Source organism: Myotis davidii, unplaced genomic scaffold, assembly GCF_000327345.1.
Source record: "Myotis davidii unplaced genomic scaffold, ASM32734v1 scaffold279, whole genome shotgun sequence".
NCBI classification, from domain to species: Eukaryota; Metazoa; Chordata; class Mammalia; order Chiroptera; family Vespertilionidae; genus Myotis; species Myotis davidii.
The window spans coordinates 1,386,266-1,409,349 of NW_006291009.1; the positions used below are offsets into that span (position 1 = coordinate 1,386,266).

Sequence of the window (23,084 nt, forward strand, 5' to 3'; positions counted from 1 at the left end):
GACAGGGAGAACACAGCGGCAAAGGCAGCAGAGAAGGACAGAGAGGAGAGGGGGAAATGGTGCCTCTTCTCCTTCCCTCAGTGCACTGGAGGAATGAGAAGGTCATTTCCTAAGATCCCCTAGCACTCCAAGCATGCAGCAGAGCGGCCAACTGCATATCCGAACTAGTTAGTTTTACACAGTGTGCATTAGCAGCATATTCCAGGACTGTGAAAGGGCCTCACATAATGAGCCTCTGGAATGGATCTCCCGTGGTGCAGCGGGGAAGGGAAACTGCCCACAGAGCAGCCCGCACACAAACGTCAACGCCAAGCAGCCCCTCTTGCTCAAGCTGCTTTCCTTTCTCAAAGTCTAGGAAAAGCCGCTCGAGAGTGAAAGCCTGGATGCAAAATTAGAGAATTCTTTCCAGGTTTTTCAACCCAGTTGTTTTTTGTTTGTTTTTTTAAAACAGAAGTTTCATTTATAATCCAAAGTACCTGGTATGCAGTGTTTTAAAAACAATTTCTCAAATTTGTAAGTTGAAAACCAAGTGCTGGGGAATGAGGATTTACAGGTAGAGTTCCAACCTACCTGTGGTAAAATATAGATAAGCCACCGGGAAGCGAGACTGACACCAAGGGATGTGAATATGTTTGGAGGGAAAATTTAAAAGGCTATCCGATGTAGAGACGATGATGATGAGTGGGGATGATGGACTGGAGTGTGGCTACAAACTACAGAACAATCTTGGCAATAGCATCGAGCAACATGAAGAAAGCTTGCAAACATACCCACAGCTAGATGCATGATTACTTACTCCAAGTAAGTGCAATTCCTCTAGGTAGATTAACTTCAGAATCTGGCCAATATGTACAGGCACATCAGAAAGATTCAATATTAGTTAAAGTGATCTCTTTGTTACACTTTTTATAAAGTCTAGAATCATGAAAAGTGCCTTTCCCCCTTTTTTCTAAGCAAATTTATACTAAGTAAAAAAAATAAATTCAATTAAGTAGAATAAACACTTAGGAAAAAAGCACAGGTCACAGCCATGTTCATGCAAAATTTCATTACCGATGGTCACATTTAAAAACAACAGCAACAAAACAAAGACCCAATACATATCTTAATTTTTTTTCTCAAGTATTTGGATGACCGTGAAAGGGCCTTAAACCCACCACCAGGCAATATGACAGAAACGGTTCCAGAACTTACAATCTTCTTCTCACGTTTGCTATTGTGTTCTACTGGCATGCTGCTGCCATTGCTTCCTGAGGGGACAGTGCAGCCAGGGTTATGTGCCTGAGATGGAGACATGCTCTGCAAAGGTTAAGACACACAGATGCATCACACACAGAAGATGGTAACAGCCAAATTACATATTAAATACGTGCACGTTAGAAAAGCAATGCAAACACCGTTATTACATGTGAGTAGTGCAGCAAACAATTTCAGAGGCTCGAGTTAAACTGCTAATGAAATCTGACAAGACTACACAGATTCTATGGCAAATAGCAAAACTGGTTTTATCAAATTAAAATAAAGTCTTTAATATTTTCAAAAACACCCCAGGAATATCTCTTTCTCACTTGAAAGATAAAAAAATACTTGGAAAATACATAGACACAAAGAAAACAATAGCAATTACAACAAATTAAAAAATGACCCTGTGTGCTTGAGAAAGAGATATTCCAGAATAGGATCCATGAAGTGATCATACAGGTATGTCTACATGCAGCATCCAACTTGTTAATGCAAACTGTTACTTCTCCACAGGCAACATGATTGATTCTTTCCTATCGTACATGGTACAGACAAGTCACGCATTTACCTCCTGGCTTAGAAGAGGTCTTGCTTCCAGAGCTATCCTTTTCTTATGCTCCTCTTTTACAGGCATTAGGGGCTTGAAAAACTTTGGTGGCTGAGGAGAGAATGCTTTAAAGGGGCTGACTGTTAAGGCATGAGGATTCTCTGATGTACAACCTGGGGAAGACAAAGTCATAGGTTTATAGGCACAGAGCGCTTTAACCAATACATAGGAAGCAAGGTATAACCTAGCCTCAGGAGTATCTAGTGTAACGAAGACATTAATATGCTAATATATGGCTAAGCATGAACACAGATGTAGAAAAGAATGGAGATACAACTACAATATCCAAAAGTCTTCAAAGAAATGAGAAACCAAATTTTCTACCCTTTTCAAGATCCAGCTTAAGCGCCACTTACCATACCAATTTAGACCCATGCTTATTTTGTTTCTCTGAATTCTCAGAGTTCTGAGAATGCACATGCATTTTAGCACTTTATCATTTAATATCTAATTTTCTACATATCTCATTTCCAAAGTTAGATTTTAAGATCTATAAATGATACCTTCTTGTATCTTTCATTGCATATAGCAAATAGAGGCTCAATAAATAATGAGTGAACACTGTATAAATTTTCTTACAAGCTCCCTTTTGCCTCAAGCCTTCTCCATATGACTAAGGAAGGACAATTTTCTTTCTGGATTTTACTCATTTCCTTCATTTTTGGGTCTCTTTTCCTCCTATATTTTCTCCCCAGCTCACTGGTACAATGGCACTTAAGTAAAATACAAGGTGTAAGATAATAGAACTGATTTGCACGTCCACAGAATGCTGTTCCCATCAGGGCACTGAAAGATGATAATACTTAGGTAATAATGTTGTCACTGATTAAATTACTTTCTGGTATCATTTTAAAAATTGGTTAGGAATCAGAGACATGTTCTCCTAAACAATCCTTTAATTTGAGTACAAAAACATGACAGAAGTGGATATTCTTTTGGGGAAGAATGAAGTCTAATCATAATGTAATACGATTTGGGTATATATCTCAAAACTGATTTCCAACTCAGGAAATGATGTATGAAAAATGATTTGAAAATTCTAAAGTGTTACACAAAAGGCCTATTATTTGAATGATACACTGCATACAAAGCAAAAAGAAGTAAAATAGGTGAACATATGTTCCATTCAAGAAAATAGTTTCAGATTATCTAGCAAACTAGAATTTTAGCTTCCTGTCTTATTATTTGCCATGTATAAAATAATTTTACTCCCTGCTTTTCCTGAGGAATTATAAAGAAACTAGTGGCCCAGTGCACAAATTCATGCACATTGAAAGGAAATTAATTGGAAGAAATATTTTACTATCGCTATTCACCCTTTCTCTATAATAGAAGTGTCAACCAAATTCACGATCAATGACAGATCAAAACACATGCATGTGATTGGTGCCAGCAAGAGCACTAGTTTGTATCGCTCATGCATGAGTCAACTTAGCCTTTTATAGATGGCTTTCTAAGTATCCATTTTCTGGCTAATGAAAAGAAAATAGGATCCCACAGAGTCTTTTATCTACCTACTCCAGGACTTCTGTGAGGATCAAATGAGATGAGGCCTGGGAAAATGCTTCACAGACATTTGGTTAAAGTGTAAAATGGTTCCACCTGGCTCTGAAGCAAGTCATGTTTCTGGGCTAAAGAAACTGTAAAGCGGCTAGTCGGTAGGGAGAGGAAGCTGGGTGTTGCTAGGTGATATCATTACCTGGATGGACACTTAGCATATTAGCCTGTTATATACATAGATAATGTAGAAAAACAATCTCACCACTACCTTCTTTACTCCTTCGAGGTGAATCCCTGGGTAAAGTCCCATAACACGCTACATCTTGATAACTGGAGCTGTAGTCAGACATGTCTAACTGGTTCTCTGGCCAACCCTACAAGGTAAAATGTGGGTTAAGCTGTAATAAAATCCCTCTGAAGTGAAAAATGAAGCCTGATTTGAGTTGTGTTTTTTTTTCTATTTTTTTAATGGGATGGCAGTATGTACTTTTCTCTATTTTTTATTATAAAATATTTTAAACACATTTTAAAGTCCTAAATATGACCAGTACTGTCATACAAGTACAAGGTATACTTAGAGTGAATAAATGTTAATATCTTATTGCATTTGTTCAAAATTTAATAAAATCATTACAAATAGAGTGACTTACAGGTGCCATTCATCTTCCTCACTCCCCCAAAGCAGTCACTTTTATGAATTTGGTATGTATCTAAGGAGGCTGAATCATTTAAAGACCAAACTGAAACACTTTTTAGAGAGAAATGGTTCCATTAATAATTTTTCCTGGGTAGCAGGCACTAGCTGGGATGGCCCCAGGCAAACTAGGTGATATGGTTACTCTACATATACCAGAGATTTAAGAGTATCAAACTGGCATAAGATACTGGTATCCTAAGGGAGAAAATTCCTCTTTTATATCGTACAAGTTTATTTAATTTACTTCAACTTCTCAGGAGTTGGTTGCCTCTAAGAACTAAATTTTAAACTTCTTGAGGACATAATCTGTGTTTATACTCTGAATCATCCATTGTCCCTAGCTTAGTAATTTACATACAATATATAATTAAGAAATGTTTGCTGAATAAGATGATGTTGCAAATGCCCTTGATTTTAAATCCCTAATTTTACACACTTGAAATAATTGTGATTTTGTTGTGGTGGATGTAACACCTTAAATCGGTTAAAGTTAGTCTCATAAACACAGATATTCAATTATGTGTGGTATCATCCTGGTATGGAAAGCAGTGTTATATACTAAGTAACAATGTAACACTCAGAGTGCACAGCAGCAGTTTTTTTTTTTTTAAGATTAACATTTTAAAAAATATATTTTATTTATTTTTTACAGAAGAGGGGAGAGGGATAGAGAGTTAGAAACATTGATGAGAGAGAAACATCGATCAGCTGCCTCCTGCATACTCCCCACTGGGGATGCGCCTGCAACCAAGGTACATGCCCTTGACCAGAATCGAACCTGGGACCCTCCAGTCCGCAGGCCGACACTCTATCTGCTGAGCCAAACCGGTTAGGGCTATAGCAGCAGTTTCATATCAAATATTTGAACTTGAAAATGGACATATGGAGACAATGATCTGCATAAGATTAAGATGGGAAGTCCAGAAATTTTAAAAACACCAAGATATCCTACCTTTCCCAATTTAGAGAATGCTAATAAACTAGCCATGCCCACAGGTACACACCTTATCATCTTCATCAAAGCCAGAAAGGTCTGGTCGACTGGAAGAGACCTATAAAAGATGAATGGTTTTACCAATGTGGCTTTATATATTTTACATAAATTTTATATATACATGTATAAAGAAATATGATGTTACATATACAAGTGAAGCCTGTATGACCACCTCCTCTCTTCTTTCTTTCTTCCCTCCCTAGGAGCAATGACTACCCTAAATTTGGGGTTTATCATTCCCATACAGGTTTTACGTAATATTATACATATGCCTATAAATAATATATAGCATTATTTTGCATATTTTTATAATTCATATAAGAGGTATCTTACTATATACGGTCTTCCTCAATAGTCTAATAATTTATTTTGTTGTATTCTAGATGGACATCCAGGCTGATTCTAATTGTTTTTATTATAAACTATGATGAAATAAAACTTGTTGCTGCTGCCCCTAAGCACCACTCTTTCTACACACTACCAGTACTAACACGTGTATTATTTCAGCATCCTTTAGTCCTAAACGTACCCCATGTATCTGAGAATCTCTGAGCATATATTGAGGCATGAAGTCTGCCTATTGATAAGGTACATGCAACTTCAGCTCTGCTCTTCCATAGGGATTTTAGGCTCAGCTTATCAAATCCTAAAATAAATTATGTTGGGAATTATAGATCAGTTTAAGAAGATGTGCCAATTTTTTTGATACTGTGTATTCACATCAATGAACATAATCTCCCCATGAGTTGAGGCCTTCTTTATGGTGATAACTGGATTCAGATTTCCTATATCTTCTTGATTCTGTTTTGTGTGTGTGTTTTTTTTTTAATATATTTTATTGAGTTTTTACAGAGAGGAAAGGAGAGAGACAGAGTTAGAAACATCGATGAGAGAGAAACATCGACCAGCTGCCTCCTGCACACTCCCCACTGGGAGTGCGCCCGCAACCAAGGTACATGCTCCTGACCGGAATCGAACCCGGGACCCCTCAGTCCGCAGGCTGACGCTCTATCCACTGAGCCAAACCGGTTTCGGCTGTGTGCTTTTTTTTTGTAGGAAATTTCCACTTTGTTTAAACTTTTACATTTACTGACATATTATTATTCACTAAAGGCCTGGTGCATGAAATTCGTGCGGTGGGGGGGGGGGTCCCCTCAACCCAGCCTGCACCCTCTCCAATCCAGGACCCTTGGGGGACGTCCGACTGCCGGTTTAGGCCTGATCCCGGAGATTGGGCTTAAACCGGCAGTTGGACATCCCTCTCACAATCCTGGACTGCTGGCTCCTAATTGCTCACCTGCCTGCTGGCCTGGTTGCCCCACACAGCCTGCTTGTTCAGGTGTTTGGTCGTCCCTCACTAACCCTCCTGCCGTCCTGGTCATAGGTAGCCATCTTGTGAGAGTGTGAGGGTCAATTTGCATATTACCTCTTTATTATATAGGATGGTTTGCTATTATGATGTCTAAATCTCTGTTCTCTCTGTAGTGATAAGCTCCTTTTTATTTCCAATATTACTAACTTTTCTCATAGTTTCTTTTCTGCCCCAATCAATAAAAATACAAGTCAATCCATTTGACCAGTTTTTTTAAAAAACTACCATTTTTCATAGTTTTGTTTCTCTTCTATTTGATATACCTCTTTTTGATATTTATTTCCTTCTTTATTGAATTTATAATTCTGTTCTAATACTTATTATTACCTTCTTTTAAAAAATATTGATTTTTCTAACAAAAATGTTTTTCATAAATGTTGTTCTGAGTCTCTTAAAAATAAGTAATTACTCCTCCTCCTTTAAAAACCATTAGTATAATAGCATTATCACATTTTAAAAAGTTAAGTGATTCCTGAATAGTGTCAGATATCCAGTCAGTGTTCAAATGTCTCATAAACATTTCACAGTTAACCCTGAATCTGGATCAAAATAGTTCATACATTGCAATTGGATATATCTTATCTCTTTTAATTTATGAGTTTTCCCTTCTATCTAGGTCATTCTTCCTGCTAAGTTCCCCATAGTTGGGATTTTGCTCATCGAATCCCCATGGTGTCATTTAACATTTTCCTCTAGCCCTTGTAAATATTAATAGTTAGATCTAGAGCCCTGATCAGATTTAGGTTCAATTTGTATGTGTGCATATAGGGGAAGGTAGAATACTTCATAGGTGGTTTTTCTTTCCTTTGTAAGATAGATGTTCCCCTCATTATTTTTTACTCTTCTCTTTAATATAGAGCTACAATTTCCTAATAGTAGCTCTCACGCTTTTATTTTCTCTACTGTCTAGTATTTGCAAGATTCCACTAAAGGTCCATCACGTTACACAGCTGTGCCCTCAGGTGTGCTTCCCTCGGACAAAGGAGCAGGCGTGGCAGTTTGGGACGCCCACATCGGAGCCAAAAGTTCTACTCGCACCTATAAACCCCGACCTCTGGCCCCCTCCTGTGGGACATGCCCGCCCCCGGGCCCTGCACGGTGTGCTCACATTGTGCACATTCGGTGTGCTAAGGCTCCTCCGCAGGTGCCGGGCTTTGGTGGAAAGTGCTTCTTTGACTGTGACTGCCTGTAAATTTGGAAATAATATTAATTTTCCTCATTTGATGACAAAAGTAACGTATGTTTATTATGGATGACTTAGAAACACAGAACTAAAGATCATTTCAATCCCATACATGCTTCCCCATTCACAAAACTGGAAACTTTTTGTAGCCACTAATTTTTTTGCTTAATCTATCAAAAATATTTTTCATAAATAAAACCAGAAAAATTGCTGAATTAAAGAAATTTATGTTGTCAAATTTTTTATAGATGAGCAAAGGAAATGTAGAAGAAATACCTCTAACTATAAATTTTGTCAAAGTAACTGTTTTTTCTAATGAGACTGCTACTCAAGTGTTCCTTCTCAGATAGGTATAGAGCAGCGGTTCTCAACCTGTGGGTCACGACCCCTTTGGGGGTCAAATGACCTTTTCACAGGGGTCGCCTAAGACCATCAGAAAACACATATATAATTACATATTGTTTTTGTGATTAATCACTATGCTTTAATTATGTTCAATTTGTAACAATGAAAATACATCCTGCATATCAGATATTTACATGACGATTCATAACAGTAGCAAAATTAGTTATGAAGTAGTAACAAAAATAATTTTATGGTTGGGGTCACCACAACATGGGGAACTGTATTAAAGGGTCGCGGCATTAGGAAGGTTGAGAACCACTGGTATAGAGACAAGGTGTTTGGTAAATAAATTCATCTTTGTCCATTTGCAGTGAAGACTGGTGACCAACCTCTGGCCGAGTTACTTGCCTGCCGGAGCCGCTCAAGGCTCAGAATGTTCTCCACCTGCAGCACGCCACGCGTGTACTTCTCAATGTATGTTTCTCCATCTGACGCACCTTCATTTTCACTCCTTGCTGCCATGAGGGCCAGTGTCTCCCGGTCCTCAATCTCCTCTGTTGCCTAAAGTGACAAGAAGACAATTATAATACTTCTAGATGAACAGTATATATTTGTTTTATCAAGACTTTGGTGAGCAAATGATTTAAAAGTTTTGAGAATGAACATTTTCCATTACTTAGCATTGCGATCTTTAAAAAAAAGTAGTATCTATTTTTACCTTTGGTATATTGGATACTATTTCATAGGTTACACCACAGGAATAAAATATATTTTTCAATGACATTCTCCTCTTCAAACTCTGGGTGAAACTCTGGTAGAAAAGGAAAACTGAATGAAGTGATCTGAAAATATAAGTTATTTAGTTTTGTACAAATTGTAAAAGCATTACCAATCACTGTTTTTGATACATTCACAATACTTAAAATAGAACAACAACAACAACAGAAAAGGAACAGAAAAAAACAGAAAAAAAACCTCTGTGTCCAACCCTGAGGAGCAATGATGTCCTGCTATTATCTGGGCAGATTATAGAAAATGCAGCCTCTCAGGGTTTTTATTGTGGTTGTTTCTCTCTCCCATTTGCTGCCTTTCTTCTGATCATGCCAGGGTCGAATCAGTCTATCCTGGCATCATCAGAAGAAAACTGGACAGGATCAGTTTTGTGGACAGTGCCTCTGAGTTGAGACCTGGGGAGGCATTTGGATAGGGATTTATTTGGGGCCTGCATTTTGTCCTCCTTTTGTCACTAATCCTCTAGGACCCGGCGCTGAACCCTTTAAACAGTAAAATCTCATAGCCCCATCACCTTCTAGGATTACGGGTCTCAAATCGATCAAGGTGGGAAGTCCTTGTGGATGACATTAACTTTGTTATCCCTCAGACCCCACTATTTTGGATAAATGAGAATCAGACTGTCATGTGGCCAGTATGGTAACAATCTGCACATCCACTGTGTTAACAACACAAACACTAGTTTGTGACAGAAGGGAAAACTTTGAGCTCATCTATACAATTGCTGAATGAGGCCCAGTACTACCTGCTTGTTGTAAATATTGGCTGCAATCCGTTTTCGTAACACTAACTCCATGGCAGCCGGGTGGCTGAGCTGGACTGTGGTCTTCACTATCAGGTAAATCCTTTCATTCTGGGGAGTGACCCTATTCAAGTGAACAGAATCGTGCACCGAGGAGTCCCAAGAGGCTATGGCTGAAACCTAGAAAAGGGGAAGGATGGAGAGATGGAAACAAGACACAAGTCAGGTATATCACCCACTAGAGCAGTGGTTCTCAACCTGTGAGTTGCGACCCCTTTGGCGGTCGAACGACCCTTTCACAGGGGTCGCCTAAGCATATCAGATATTTACATTACGATTCATAACAGTAGCAACATTACAGTTATGAAGTAGCAACAAAAGTAATTTTATGGTTGGGTCACAACATGAGTAACTGTATTTAAAGGGCCAGAAGGTTGAGAACCATTGCACTAGAGAAAGAAAATAAATGCAACTCAACTGAATAATATTGTCCTCAACCACAAGTTCTATTTTTTAAAAAGTTCCCAGTCCTCCTCCCCAAAGCAGACCATAGTAGTTTAATGGGAAGTCAGGCCCACAGGCACATGAAACCCTTAAAGAGAACTTTGGGGATCAATTACCTCCTCATCACTGTGCTTTATGATGGGCAGGTAGAAAAACTGGCTGCCATGCTCCTTGGGCAGGATGGAGTTCACGCCCGAGGCATAGGGGCCCACAAGCTGTTCATTGGCACTGAGGTCATCCGCTAACCAAACCAGGGCACAGAAACAAAAGTGGGGGGAAGTCAGTTTTTAATTAAGACCAAATAGATGAAGTTTACATGTAAGATGTTCAATTTTTCTCTTATTCCCTATCCGCAGTTGATATAGACTCCAATACTCCTTCATAATCATGTTTATTCTTTACAGACTCTGCCGTGGGGCCAAAAGTAGTCTTTGTGAGTCTCCTACCAAACGAATTGAATTTATTCTATATGTAGTCCAAGGAGCAAATATTTTTATTACATATACACAACGTAAAATTTTGCTGGTTTCTGATACGAATTCCTCCTGTAACCTAGTGTTAGGTTTGTTGCCCTACTTATATAACTTACACTAAATTAGATTTAGAGAAGTTCAATTATCAATTTAGAATCAAAGTCCTGAGCACTTCGGAGAAATCTGATAATCTTCCAATGTCGTACCAAAGCGGGACTCACCCTTCACAAATCTCTGTAAGTGGTCATCCAGTTTTTGCTTGTACTCCTCCAATAATGGGGAACTCACCACTTCATGAGGTACAGTCTACTTTTAGGCTTTTAAAAAGCTCTTCATATGAAGAGCCAAAGCCAATCTCCTCATGTCTGCCATCCATCCACTGTTGGACTTCCCTCCAGAAGAGAGGTTTTGAGGCTGTGTGCTGAGGATCCCAACGGCCTTGCACAAGGGCCTGCCAGAGCCTCTCTATCCCTAGACTCAGCAACTCTGCTTTTGTTTTCTATGCCTGGCGTTCCATTTAAGACTTCATTGTGAAAATGGATTTTACTATTAAAACATATTAAAAACCACTGTTCTAGATTCACCCAGTTTTGATCTACTTGCTACAGTAAAGGACAATTCTAACGTAGGGGGACTGTCATGTTCTGGTACCAACACCACTATGGTGGGAGCAAAGGACACTAGTCAGAAATGCAGATGCCTACTCCCTTGCAAAGCCTAGAGATTCAGAGTCTCTGAAGGTGATTAGTTTCTCAGGTAATTTCCATGTCTGTTAACATTTCAGAGCAATAACTGCAGTAGTGTTTCTGTATGAAGTTCTCAATCTCTCTTTTAAAGATTAAATATCCACATTTTTCTTCCAATGCTCTACATGTCATGGCCATATACATTTAGTTGGACTAACAGTATCACCTAGATATGGCATATGAGTAATTAGAAAAGTGATTCAATAAGGAGCAAAATCATGTGGGTCCGAAGAGATTACAAACCTTAATTAAATGTGATAACCCCTAGACAGTTAGGGGTCTACTTACCGTTCAAATCAAGGAAGAGAACTGGTATGTGAGTTTCCATTCCAGGTGGAGGGATCCTAAATTTAATAACAAAATTTAATCACAACCAAATATGTGTTTTACATCTTGATAGGTAATCAGGCAGCACAGAGGCACGGATGCAGAGGAGAACCATGCTCTTGGAGATACAGGTTCCATTAATAAAATATTTTCACATTCTTGACATTCCTACTAACACAAACCATGGGAATTATGTGACTTATATAAAGAACTACCAGTTATGTATATTAATTACATATTAACTGAGACAGAGATTATTTGAAGCCTTTCTAAAAATAATTCTAGTGATGGGGAAAGGAGAAAGGGATGTTGTTACAGTGGGAATAAGGGACAGGATCAAAGACCACAGGAAGTATACAAAAAAAGACAATATTCAAAAGCTCAAAGAAGGAGAGAATGAAAGATGGAGGAAAGGAGGTAGAGTTGTGTGCAGGAAAGACCAAAGCCGTGTTTCATCAAAAACTTGCCCATCTGCATTGGAGTCAGTTAGGGGGGGTATGGCGCTCTTAAAATTAAAGTCCTGGGCACATCCTTTTTCTTCCAAATCAGAATAATTAGAAAGAGGACCAGGACTCTACATTTTCCAAATGAGGTAAAACAGTCTAAAGAGGGCTTCAAAGAGCAGAACACAATGAGACTGGGCTGGCTGTTTATCACAAGTGGCTGCCACATGCTGCATGTGACCTATAGGATTCCAGCACAGAGGAAAATCTGCAGGGAGAAACATCAGGTTAAAAATTCTGTGTCTGCAAATTCAGATTTTCTAGTTACATAATCCCATGAAATCAATTACACTTCCATTCATCATTACAGACACAAGTAACATCACTAATGTTTCTGCGCCTATCCAAAAGAGATGACCTGGGCATGAGTTCAAAAGAAATCTGATTTCTCCTAAACACCTAGTATGTATGTGTGTGTGTATATATATATTTATATATTTAATATATTTTATTGATTTTTTACAGCGAGAAAGGGAGAGGGAGAGAGAATTAGAAACATTGATGAGAGAGGAACATCAATCAGCCGCCCCCTGCACACCCCCACGGGGGATATGCCTGAAACCAAGGTACATGCCCCTGACAGGAATCAAACCCAGGCCCCCCCGGTCCACAGGCTGATGCTCCATCCACTGAGCCAAACTGGTCAGGGCTAGGATATATTCTTAAGAATAAGAATGAGAATACGCAGCAGCAGCAGTTACCCTTTAATGAATGGGCCCTATAAATAAAGTATTTGTATATATTATCTCTAATCTTCACAAGAGTATCATAAAGGTAACCCCATTAATGATTAAGAATGAAGCCTCCCTGTGAGGCTGAAACGGCCCCTGTGAGGCTGAGATGGCCCCGGTGAGGTTGAGACGGCTCCTGTGAAGCTGGGACGGCCCTTGAGAGGCTGCGACGGCCCCTGTGAGGCTGAGATATAACCAATGGACACAAGACACTGGGGGGTAGGGAAGGCCGGGGGAATGTCAAGCGGGGTAGGGGGGGAGGAGACATATGTAATACTTTAAGAAATAAAACAAAATTTTTTTAAAAAAAGAATGAAGCCTCAGAGAAGGTAAGTGAACAACACTTAGGAGCTATAGCTGGAAACCATATCCAGATCTACTGGACTGCAGAGTCGAGGATATCACCCTATTTCTTATGAGCATGAGGACTGACATATCAATCGATTAATTGATTGTAGTTTAGATATATCTTCTGCCCTCTTTGACTACACCCTGGAAACACTCTTCTTTTGAGCCAAAATAAGAGAATTTCTGGAGATCAGGACACCACGTCCAAGTTGCTCATGTAGAGGAACTAAGGAGTGTGGTATTAGATTCCTGACCAGGTAATAAATGCTCTCTGGCTTCCTGTGAGAGGAAGTCATCTGCGGTAGGGAGGAAAAAATGGGAATGTGGCACTGGAGATGGGAGCCCCTTCCCTGGGCAGCTCATGCTGTTTAACATTTCCCGTGATAATCCGGAAAGTCACGTGTGTGACTCCTGCCACAGGCCCTCTGAACCATCCTGTCAGACCTATACAGACGGAAGGGTGGACTTACCAGTCGGCAGGTGCCCCGGGGATCCCACTGCCTGGGGCTGGCACCAGCACCGCGTTCCTTTCCTCAGTCAGCCCCACCCACTGCTCCACGAGCCGGGCTTCCCGCTCCACTTCGTCCTCGGTTTTCTCTGTGGGGCAGAATGAGGGAATGAGTACCAAGAACGGAAAAAGTACAATTTCTACATTTAAAATAGATGAGTACTTGGTGATATCCATACATGGCTTGAACATCTGCTACATCACAAAGGATTTGAGGCTTTAAAGTTCAAGCCTGAGCACCCAGTTGGGCTTAGAGAGGCTAGGACACTAGGTAATGAACCACAAACCAGGAGAGTAGAAGGAGCATTGGAACAGAGATTAAAAGACTTGGGTTATTTTACTGGTTCTGTAAAATTTGAAGAAGTGATTCAATAGATAAGTCTAGTTTCCTACTCTTTCACAAAATTATAATCAAGCCGTATCTACTTCATGCATTTGTTGGAACGATCAAATAAAATGATGGATGTGACATTGCTTTATAAAAACTACACACCATTTTATATAGAGAATTAAAGAATACCATATGCTGCACCCTGCAAAACTAACTTTATTTTCCTTCATATTCATTATGAAGGGATTTTATCTGATATATTTTGAAATCCTCTTACCTATAATACAACTCTGGAGCTACCTGGACATAGTGAGTTTTCATGAGCAGGTGGAGCACATGCACAAAGGACACTATGAACGTTGAGCCAAGATGTTGTACTGGGGGAGAATTTTGACTAACTTCTTCATGAAGGGGATTAAGTGTGATGTGTCCTTTGGTGCCGAATCATCCGCAATGAGTAAATCATAAAGTGAGGATATGAGACTACAGGTTTCAAGAGCGTATTTATACTCTGAAATCCAGGAGGCAGTTGCCAGCATAAGCGGACTGCATTCTTGGAGCTCAGGCAGTGGCTGCAGCTGCAGCCAGCGTTGGCTGAGTGCATGGCTACCTCCCCACAGTAGCTGGGGCTGACCTGCCAAAGGCTGTGCTTTTAGAAGTGACCCTTTAGCTGCTGTCAGTTCCATGTTCTGAGCCTGAAATAGCTCATTACTGAGTTATAGTATCGATCATATTTGCATTCATCAAAACATAATTTCAGTTTAACATTTAATATCACAGTTAACTCAGAGTTTTATAAAAATGTATTAATTTCAAACTCAGAGCCTTCTTAAGCTAACACTGTACAATATGACACACAAATATTTATAATTGTTATAAGGTTAAAAACTAAGATACAATTATCCAACAGAGGGAATAAAGCAACCCACTGCAATTGTCTACAAGTGAAGAAGCTACTCAAGCTGATTTTTTTAATCTGTTCATCTAAGTATTCTCGTCGCTTAATGAGTGCATCAGACCACCTCTCTCTTACACAGTTTAAGTCTTCTTCCTGACACGAGGGAAGAGAAGCATTTTTCTGTAAGTGCATAAACAACTAGTATTTCTTTAAAAAAAACAGATGTTTCATTGATTAGAAACTTTTCATTAGGAAAGGCCATTGAACATTGCTGTGTGATTAATATGCAAGAAAGCAAAGAGGCCTCGAAAACACTGCATGCTGATCGAGAATCCCGTTACTCAGAAATCAGAGCCCAAGATTTTCCAAAAGGATAATTGTACCTAAAAGCAAGAGATACTCAAGCTACACCAGCTGTTGGATGATTCCTACATGGTGAGTGTGTGCTTGTGTGTGCTGAAGCCGTAGCTATTCATCTGAAAGATTTGCAATTCTCAGCTGAAGGACACCACGAACAGAGCCCAAACCATGTTAACAGCAAATGGAATGGAAAATGACAGGTATTTTCATAGTTCACAGTTCAATGGCCTGATGACCTGTATTTTCTGAAACGCAAAGGATGATCAGCAGAGAACCTTCAAATTTGCCCCTACCAGGAGGTAACAAAAATCTCCCATGCAAAAACCCAACATGCAGTCAGCCATGCTCTCAGAACTCCCAGCAGCAAGCCAATGGACTTCACGTGTATACGTGGCAGGAAGCGCAGACAGCTGCAGGAGTGAGTTAATGGTGTTGCCGAGATCCATGGGGATCTTTCTCTTATACTTTGTTTTTGCTTGCTTGTTTCCTTTCTTAGTAAAATTATGATGAGGGAAAGAACCCATAATTCAATTCAAAATGTGCTAACTTGCTTAATTCTAATCTAACCCTTAAGACACTACACTCAGAGCAGACACCTGAAGACTTCTGAGGCTCTACCTACAATGCACACACATGTTAAGCACAGGAAGGCACACCAGGAAAACATGCTTTTGAAGTTTATGTGGAGAATTAATAGAGAGACTGGGAACCAAACCCCAAATAGTCCATCCTAGTTTGCTGCCTTGACCACTGCTATTATTGCTCATTTCATGATAGCAGGTCAGTCAGTGATGACTGGGTAAAAACCTCACATTTGCACATATTAAAAAGTTGAGATTTAAATTCTCCAGGTTATAGGTAACTAAGCTTGGCCTTAATGAGAGAAGAAAACTGACTAAACAAAACAAAACCGTGTGCATAAAATGTCTTCAATTTTCTTATCCAACAAAAGTCTCTTAAAGTAAAATGGCATATTAGAACACTACTACTCTCTTGGATGTAAGGAGCTAAGTGTAGTTTCTCATAGGAAAGACAACCTACTTAGAGAACATGGATGGATAACTGCACAAATTTTAATGTCACCAATTTAATACAGCAATCATGGTCTTGCTTAGAAAGGCTTTATAAGCTAGTAATTTGAGATGGCATAGCAAAATAGCAGTATTTGGTTATAAATTTTAAGCTGACAGAGAAATCTATATAGAGGCAGTATTGTATCCCTGATTACATTTAAAGCAAATCAAAAGCAAGTGAAAAACTGCATTTTCTTGCTCTAGGCTCCTCCTTCCTCCTCCCTGCTTTCTGCTTTGCGGGTGCTGGCAATTAGCAGCAGCTGTGCCCCATGCCACAGGATTGACGGCAGCAATACCTGATAACTATCCATATCATCACCATCCTCATCATCTCTCTGGCAGGAAAAAAAATAAACACAAAGGACATGCATTTTGTTTCTCAAACAGCACACTTAAATAATTCTTTAAGCTTAACACACACATTACAATGGACAGCACACACATCAGCATCATAAAACATTTAATTGAAACTCAAAAAGATTTAGTAGATTTAATTAACTTGTCTATAATTACTTAATAAATTTAAGTTTAAAAAAAAAAGAAAGGAGCCCCACTGATGTGGCTCAGTGGTTGAGTGTTGACCCATGAACCAAGAGGTCACTGGTTCGATTCCCAGTCAGGGCATATGCCTGGGGTTGCGGGCTCCAACCCAGCAGGGGGCGAGCAGGAGGCAGCCAACTGATGATGTTTCTCACTGATGTTTCTATCTCTCTATCCCTATCCCTTCCTCTCTAAAAATAATTTAAAAAAACATTAAAAAATAACAAAGAAAGGAATCATTTAAAAACAAGAACTCTCTTAGATGGGACTACCTGCCTTACTGCATTGTTATGCAAATAGTTGCTGTGTATTTGTGGGTGAGCTATTTGAGATTTAGAGTAGGTTTAGAAACACAGAATGACAGAGAAAGGACTTTAGAGATTCCATGGCTTGGCCTTTGAGTTTTAGCCAAGAGGCAACTAAGACCCAGAGGATGAAGTGATTTAATCCAAAAATCACACACATAATGGTAGGGGCAGGCTTGTAGTCTCCCACCTGACCACACCACTCTCTCTGAGGAAATCATCACAGTGATGGCTCACTGGGGAACCTAAATCTATCTACATTCAAGGCTCTGCACCAGACTACTGCAATAAAAGCAAAGGCCACTATTTTAAATATACGGATCTATCATTATTCACTATTGTGTATATCACCCTCCATACCAAACAGCTGAGAAAAATCAGAACTGTATTGAACTCACAGAACTGTTTATAGTAATATAAAATAACAATTTTTGGCAAAAACATTTGTCAAAATAAAATCACAGTGTTGAAAATGAAAGAGTTTTAGTTGAGACAATTTTCCTTATTCTTATTTTTATAAGAATAATGAAATTCCCATTTGTAGAGAATATTCATTCATGTGAAGGCAGGTTCTATTCAAAATGAATACTGGGTCATGTAATAACTTTCATTTTTTTTCTATGGTTACTGGAAGGTTAGTATTAAAATAGTGGTCTAGTCATAAAAAAGACAAACTGTTTTTTTTTCAAGTTTAAAAACATAATTACATTATCCTCACACCTAAGTATATTTTAAAATATACTGCTACTTAAAAGTGTTTTAAAAATACAGTTAAAATTATTCTCTGTCTAGACTTAAAAAATACACTTTGTTTTAATTTGGCAATCACCATTATCATTTGTGTAAGTAATTCATTAAATGCAAGCCAAATACTGAAATAAGTTTTCTTGAATTAACTCCCCATATTAATGAATCATTTATCATTATTTTTTAGATATAGGAAATACTGAAAAGTAGCCTGAGCTTCTATGATGGATAACTGTTGTGACACCAACATATTCTGGATTGGCCTGAGCTACTAGGCTCTTTAAAAAAAACAACATTTAGTATTGGAGAAAGCCTGATATTTGAGAGCTTAAATCTTGACAAAAATCAGTTTTAACTCAAGAGGTATAGCTGTTTTACAAAGTGCAAATAAGCAATCCTTATAATAATCCTAGAATGGGGCATTTAGTCAGTTGATATTCCATATTCTGTAGGTCACAGTTTAGGACACACAGATTCAAAGTTTTGTTAAGATCAGAAACTTGTTAAGTCACAAAATTTTACTGCAGAAAGGGAGCTCAGAGAATTAATAAGTCTACCTCATCATTTTGAAGAGAAAAAGGGAACTTTTAAAAATTACCCAGTCAAGGTCACTACGCAGGAAGGCCAAATTAGACTTGAGCACACAGGTCTCCCTACTCTAATGGTTTCTACGAGGCCCCGAGGCCACCTCAAAGTTGACAGCCACGTGAGGGACTGAACTGGGATGGGAATACAGACAGTCCAATTTCCTCCTCCACACACAAGGAAAGGTCTTGTGGAAAAGACTGTCCCCAGAGTTTTACTCCTACTCTCCCCCAGGTCTTGGGAACTCTGGCCTGAGATAGGAAAGCAGTGTTTAACAAAGCTATTCTTTTCTTAAGGCCCGTGAGTCCAAGAATGTTCTTTTTAGCTTCCAGAAAAGTCTTTGCCTGAATGCCATGAAACCAAAAGGAAAGAGATGAAGGTGAATCATTCTTGGGATGGACTGGGCTTACGCCCAGACTCCACAGAGAAGTGTCCCCTCCCGCTCATGTCAGGGACAGTGCTCCCTCTCAGGTGACAGCAAGGGAGCCCCACCATAATGGTCGATTCTCCCAGTCCCTAATTCATACCTGAGAATAAACTGGGGACTTGGGGAGGCACTGCCTTCCTTTGGGCCACTGGGGACCATTTCCTAATCTTAAAGTTTATTTTCAAGGAGCACTCCGGTAATATGAAGGTCAATTCCTAGAGGTTTTTATCTTTTAATTTTTAAAAATGAAAACACAAGATTTAGCAAGTGGAGAATTAACAGACAAAAATGATCAGGACAACTTTTAATTTTTTTTTTTAAATAAAGCTTTTAAAGAACTGATTATTTATGCCAGTGTATGGGGGCAATTTTATGTTAATAAAAGTGGATCAGGCCGGGCAGCAATGCCAACTATCCAACATAATTTGGACCAAATGTAAAATAAAACCTGCCTAAAGTAAATGAATACTGTAGCATTAAAATGTATATTTATAAATAAAGTAATTATTAATCAACACTAAGCCAATATTGTGTTTTAAATCTAGAAAAAGGGCAATGGATGGAAATATGAGGGTTGGGACAAATAGATCGTTAAGGCAAGGAATTCTGTTGTATTCCCAAATAGGTGTCTCCATCACAAATCATGAACTTCCTTAATTCTGCATTAATTAATCTTCGTTAAATACTGTTTCAAACCTGTTGGTCTTACCTGGTAACTGTCCAGCCCTCTTTGGAGCTTGGTGGACCGGGCAGTCACACAGCCAATAGATACTGACAGGATGGCTTCAACCATAAGAGGCAGTGTCCCTGAATGCTGTACAGGTTTTACTGTGACTTGCACTCTCCGGGAATGACCCTGTAGAGGTGAGGGTGCCATGAGGGAGTGATGTGGAAATGGGTGCCGGGAATGGGAATGGGGAGTGAAGGGGGAAGGGAAACAAATTAGGGAACAGAGAGTCAAATGATGCAAAAATTCCAGGGACTGTGTGCTAGCGTGGGACAAAGAAACCATGAGACATAAACAACCTTAGTACCTGTCTGAGCTGAAAGATGCCTCCAGTGTTGACGTCTTTCGCCTGGTGAAGCTCCACTGCAGCATATTCCCCTAACTCGTTCAGTTCTAATATGGAGATCCACATTTCTATTCTGCGAGTCACTTCATTCCACCTGCAGAACGCATTCCAACATACAACACTCTCATTGCCCAGGGACTCTATTAGGAATAAGCCACCGTTCACTGACCACTTACTATGTGTTAGGCACTATGCTATAGATGTTGCGTACACTATTTTCTATTAACTCTCAAAACCTTTTGGTGTACCTTCTTTATAGTTTATTGAGGTATAACTTACATTCAGTGAAATGCCAGATCTCAAGCACAGAGTTTGATGCGCTTTGACAAATGCATACATCTGTGTAAGTTATCCCACCGTTAACCTCAGAAAGTTGCTCTTGCCCCTTTCCATTCACCATACAACCACCCCTCCCTGCAGCAGCCATGTAAGCTCATAGATTAGTTTTGCCTTTTCTAGATCTTCATATAAATGGAATCGTTTAGTAGTATATACTCTTTTAGGTCTGTCTTATTTGGTTCTGCATGTTTTTGAGATTCAGTTAAATGGATAGCAATAGTCTTTTTTAAATTTCTGAGTACTATTCTATTATATGACTACTACTACAACTTGTTTATCTATTCTCACATTAAAGGACACTTGGATTATTGGCAGTTTAGGATATTATAGAGTTGCCATAAACACTTGTGTGTACAAGTCTGCTTGTTTTCATATTTTTGGGTAAATACCGAGGAGTCGCATTGTTGGGTCACAGAACAGGCAAATGATTAACTTTACAAGAAGATATTCTCCTGTTTTCTTCTATAAGCTTTACAGTTTTATATTTACAGTGATGTAGTTTTGTGTATGTTGTGAAGTAAAAATCGAAGTATTTTCCCCCCATATTGATATACAATTTTTCAGTCTTGTTTGTTGAAAAGATTTTCCTTTCCCCATTGAATTTCTTTGTTGCCCAGTAGTTCCTTTGATCATTCTCATTTCACAAATGAGGAAACAGGCTCAGAGAATCCGTTTTCTTAACTATTGTGCAAGTGCTACTCTTGGCCCTGTGTCTGAAGCTCACAGGAAAGTACGAACCTGTCATGCAGCGTTCTTGTCTTAGCATGAAGAGAATCCACCTCCCAGATGGAGCTACCATTTCCAGCACACCGGTGGCCCCACACTTCAATCGCCAGCGCTCCATCTGAAATGAACTCCAGGAATTCCTCGGTTACGTTCACCACATAGTCCTGGAGTAAGCAGGAGGAAAGACAGAGCAATAAAAATTATACATAAAGAAAACTGACATTTTTCTTCTTACCTTTTAACTGTATATACATTCACTTTGGAGTACTAGTATGTTAACTCGATCCCAATCTTAAAAACTATCTCTACTGTTTTATAGAACACCATCAAGAAAAAATAATACAAAATCTAAAAGTGATATTATGAGGCAATTTAACCCCACCCCTTTCTTTTATAAATGAAGACAATGAAGAATGCTACTTGTTCCACGTCATACTGCTTGTTAGTTACAGAGCTGAATCTACGTTCCCTCAGTCCCGGTTCATCATTTATAGCTCCCCAGTCACTCTGACGTTCAGCTGGCACAGACCAGTAAGCACATCAAAAAAGGAACATTTGATTGCTCCTTGCTTACGGTGTAGAAGATGAATAACAAAATGTAATTTTACATGATCATTGTCATGATTCTGAGCTCTTGCTCCTCTCTCATCCCAACTCCTCATTTAAAACACAAACATATGACTGTGAGGAAACGAATCCTAACTGACTGAGTAATAGGGAACAAAGCCAATTTTCTTTCCATTCGCAGCTCAGAGGAATCCTGGGTGAAAACAATTCTGTTACTAACTTCTGGCAAGAGCTGATCCAACCTCACACTAGTTACCTTCTTATTCATTTCCCTTAGAGAAAGAGCAAGCATTTTAGAAGAAAAATAAACTTAATGACCAATTAGTACAATCTACATACTTTAAAGATAAAATAAACCCCAAGGGCACATAATGATTGATTCCAGGGGCCCTGAGACCAGTATTTACTAATAAACCAGCTGTTAACTAGAATGACCTTGAAATTCAGATTGTATAATCCTGCTAAATAGCAGCTTTGTAGATCCAAAGAAACATGGGGAATACAGAAATAAAAATGATTAATGAAAAATTTGAGAAACAGATGGGTGAGAACAGGTAATAAATGTGGGTTATTTTCAGAAAAAGAATGACTTGATAGGCTTTACATATGTGAAATTTTATAGGTGGTGATATGGATTTGTTTTCTAATTGTAGAACTAAAAGGAATAGGGACAATTTACAAAAAAATAAATAAAAGGTCTTGAGTACCTATTAAGGATTATCCAAGGAAAAACAAAATTTACACAGAAAATAGAGTCTGTCTGTCAAAAATGACTTATTGGCATTCCAATGTGAAAACCAGAAGGGCAGCTAATGTTCCAAAGTAGGTCTATGCAATATTCCCCCCAAATTTGCTTTTCCCATTTTATATTTTCTTTTAAAACTCATATGGTAGCCCTAATTGGTTTGGCTCAGTGGATAGAGCGTCGGCCTCCTGGACTGAAGGGTCCTGGGTTCTAGTCTGGTCAGGTGCATGTGCCTTGGTTGGGGGCTTGATCCCCAGCAGGGGGCGTGCAGGAGGCAGCTGATCAATGTTTCTCTCTCATGGATGTTTCTAACTATCTCTCTCCTTTCCTCACTGGAAAATCAATAAAAACATATATAATAATAAAAGCATGATATGCTAATTAGACTGGACAGCCAAACAACCTTCTGGACAAAGCCGAGGCTGCGAGGGCCGAGTCCCTTACATGAATTTCATGCATCGGCCTCTAGTATTAAAATAAAATAAAATAAAAGACATACTGATTAAAAAAAACAAAAACAAAAAAACTCAAGGAAGAAAAAAAAACCCCTCATATGATACATTAGAATGCTGTGCTTAGAATTCTATACTATATTCAAAAGAATGAAAATATCTACAGCAACTTACATGGTAAGATGTCCACATATATCAAAGTAACAAGATATAATTTTGCAATATGTATAATATAATCACATTTTTGTAAAAAAGTGTTTTAAGAAGTTGTGTGCATGACATTAAGAGTGTGTATCTATGCC

At 38.9% G+C, this 23,084-nt stretch overlaps 1 protein-coding gene across 1 annotated transcript in view; it reads right to left on the bottom strand.

Moving 5' to 3' along the window:
* KIF13A (kinesin family member 13A) overlaps positions 1–23,084 on the bottom strand; it is a 112,170-nt gene that overhangs the window by 7,761 nt on the left and 81,325 nt on the right. Inside the window, 17 exon segments of the mRNA XM_015564138.1 lie at positions 1,195–1,299; positions 1,811–1,962; positions 3,618–3,723; positions 5,051–5,098; positions 7,521–7,598; positions 8,349–8,501; positions 8,659–8,751; positions 9,478–9,654; positions 10,095–10,219; positions 11,486–11,541; positions 13,577–13,707; positions 14,161–14,166; positions 14,907–14,996; positions 16,573–16,611; positions 19,590–19,736; positions 19,915–20,047; positions 21,031–21,182. Of these exon segments, the coding sequence (XP_015419624.1) occupies positions 1,195–1,299; positions 1,811–1,962; positions 3,618–3,723; positions 5,051–5,098; positions 7,521–7,598; positions 8,349–8,501; positions 8,659–8,751; positions 9,478–9,654; positions 10,095–10,219; positions 11,486–11,541; positions 13,577–13,707; positions 14,161–14,166; positions 14,907–14,996; positions 16,573–16,611; positions 19,590–19,736; positions 19,915–20,047; positions 21,031–21,182 (1,791 nt within the window).